At 34.1% G+C, this 2,249-nt stretch overlaps 1 protein-coding gene across 1 annotated transcript; it reads right to left on the reverse strand.

Annotated features, from left to right (window-relative positions):
* Positions 1-427: 427 nt before the first annotated feature.
* Positions 428-2,206, reverse strand: LOC109591555 (uncharacterized). Its single transcript, XM_020007270.1, has 6 exons — positions 2,008-2,206; positions 1,611-1,961; positions 1,474-1,569; positions 721-1,430; positions 609-672; positions 428-558 (listed from the first exon to the last, which is right to left on the reverse strand). Exons 1-6 carry the CDS (start codon positions 2,174-2,176, stop codon positions 428-430), a joined length of 1,521 nt encoding a protein of 506 aa, XP_019862829.1. The 5' UTR covers positions 2,177-2,206.
* Positions 2,207-2,249: the final 43 nt, after the last annotated feature.

Genomic DNA, 2,249 nt, shown 5'->3' on the forward strand with positions numbered 1-2,249 from the left:
GCAAAGTTGCTATTGTATAAGTTGCTGATAGCAGTAGTAGTAATAATAATATCTTTATGCATTACACATACTGTTGCTCTCTTCAAATTTTAGTCTCAATTGTTCTATTTCTTGTAGTCTGTTCTCTGACTGTTCCTTCAATGATGCTAACTCTTTCTCAGTATCTGTTGGAAGTTACAATGACAAGAGGTCAATGCAATTTTATTTGTTTAAAGCATATGCAGCAATAGCGTGTAAAAAAGTAGTGTAGTACAATAAGAATTGTTATCAACTACAAGACAAATAAACCCAATTACCTTCTTTCTCTTTCAAATATTGTTTCAACATAGTTTCTTTTTCTGCCACTTCTTCTGTCAGTGATGACATTTTTTCTTTAAGTTCATTAATCTTTTCTTCATTTTGAACTATTAAATTTATGATAATTAAACTAATAGACTTTAAAACTATAAATCATACCATTAATGTGCCGACTTTCTTCAAGATTAATTTCTAATGTTTCTATTTTCTTTAATCTGTTTTCTGATAGTTCTTTGAATCTTGCTAAATCTGTTTCAGCAGCTATATAAAATGTTAAATAAAGGATTATTACATACATGTACATCTCTTACCCTTTATCTTTTCATCTCTGTCTCTTAAAGCAGTTTTCAGATCATTAATCTGCACTAGCAAGTCCTTTAAGAGGAAAATAGTTAATACATAAGTTTAAAACATTAGGCTAACTTGAGCATCCCATACAGTATCTTTGCCTATAATAAATTCCTTTAGTCCTTCCCTTCGCAGCATATCTATCTTCTCAAGGACAATGCTTTTAAGCAACCCAGTGTATTCAGCAGGACAGTAGCAGGTCACTATAACTGATTTACCAGGGCCAACTTTATCAATCTGTATGCGGCACTTATCCAGTAGCTCCAACTCATCCAATACATCATTGATATCCTGCAATGTAGTTTCATCAGGATCCCAGTTGAACACAAATACAACAGTTTCACATAAAAGGCGAGACGGAGTAGCAACTGCTTGTAGCTTCTCATCAAGACAAAGATTCACTGATATTGACTTACAGAAATCCTTAGCTTCCTCTTTGTAAGACTTAATGACTGGTTTAGCATCATCTATGTTGAATTCAGAGGCTAAATTTTCAAGGGGATGTAAGTCAATGATATTGCACTTTCTTTTCACTACATTTAATACATCACCAATGGTCTTCTTATAAGAAAGTTCAGATGCGAGATCAGGAAACCAGTGAATAATTAGTTCCTTTACGTCATCAATAATTAAAATGTCTTTTCTGTTGGAAAAACTACGCTGAACTTGATAAAATGTAGAGCCAAACTTCATTCTCATTCTTTTAAACTCTTTCTTCATACTACGGGAAAAAAGGATTTTATGATCACCATGTTTATTCATTTCTCCATCATCCAAAGATGAACCTGTTGTTAATTGACAATTAAAGTTAGAATTATTATGTTATACTTTCTGAACTAGTAGACATGGACTTTTCTATGGGAAGATGCTTTGCTACACCATCTTCAACATCATCATCATCATCATAACAGTCACAATGTTTTCCTAAAATAAATATAACTTTCAAGGAGAAAGTGTAATTTTACTGTATTCTTCAAAAATAGTATCTCCAATACGAGCAGTCTCTGAAAACTTCCTCAATACAGTAACAAACAACTCCAGGTGTTTGTAATTGGAGTGAACAGCATCTCGTACAGCTTTGAGGAGAACTGCTCTACTGTCAGAGATAGTACTTCTGGTAGATATGACACAAGACAGAGCCTCATCAGGTATAACCTCTTCATGAAGCAACTTTGCTATACGAACTGGTTCAGTAATTGACTGAGAAAGAGCACTATAATTATTCCTCAATATATCACTAGCACGATCTTCATTACCACCTACTGCCTCCTGTGGTTGTACTGCTGTACCATCATCTTCTTGAGGAATTTTTTCCACTATTATTTACCAATAAAAAAATGTTACCAATATTCATAATTTTACCATATTTGGCCATCATTTTATTAGCTACAGCTCTTGTTTCTTCAACATCAGACAGCACTGTGGCAATATCTTTAAGTTTCCTGTAGTCGCTAGACACTGTTTCTTGCATGGCAGTCAATAGAGTGGTCTTCTTGTCATCCAGTGACCTCCTCTGATCTATCCTCTCCATTTCATCCAGAGTAGCTTCACTTATACATCTCTTACAAGTATAACAGCTGAGACACTTGTACAGGAGAGACAAG

The sequence above is a fragment of the Amphimedon queenslandica genome, unplaced genomic scaffold (assembly GCF_000090795.2).
Source record: "Amphimedon queenslandica unplaced genomic scaffold, v1.1 AMPQUscaffold_7864_Cont20189, whole genome shotgun sequence".
NCBI lineage: Eukaryota > Metazoa > Porifera > Demospongiae > Haplosclerida > Niphatidae > Amphimedon > Amphimedon queenslandica.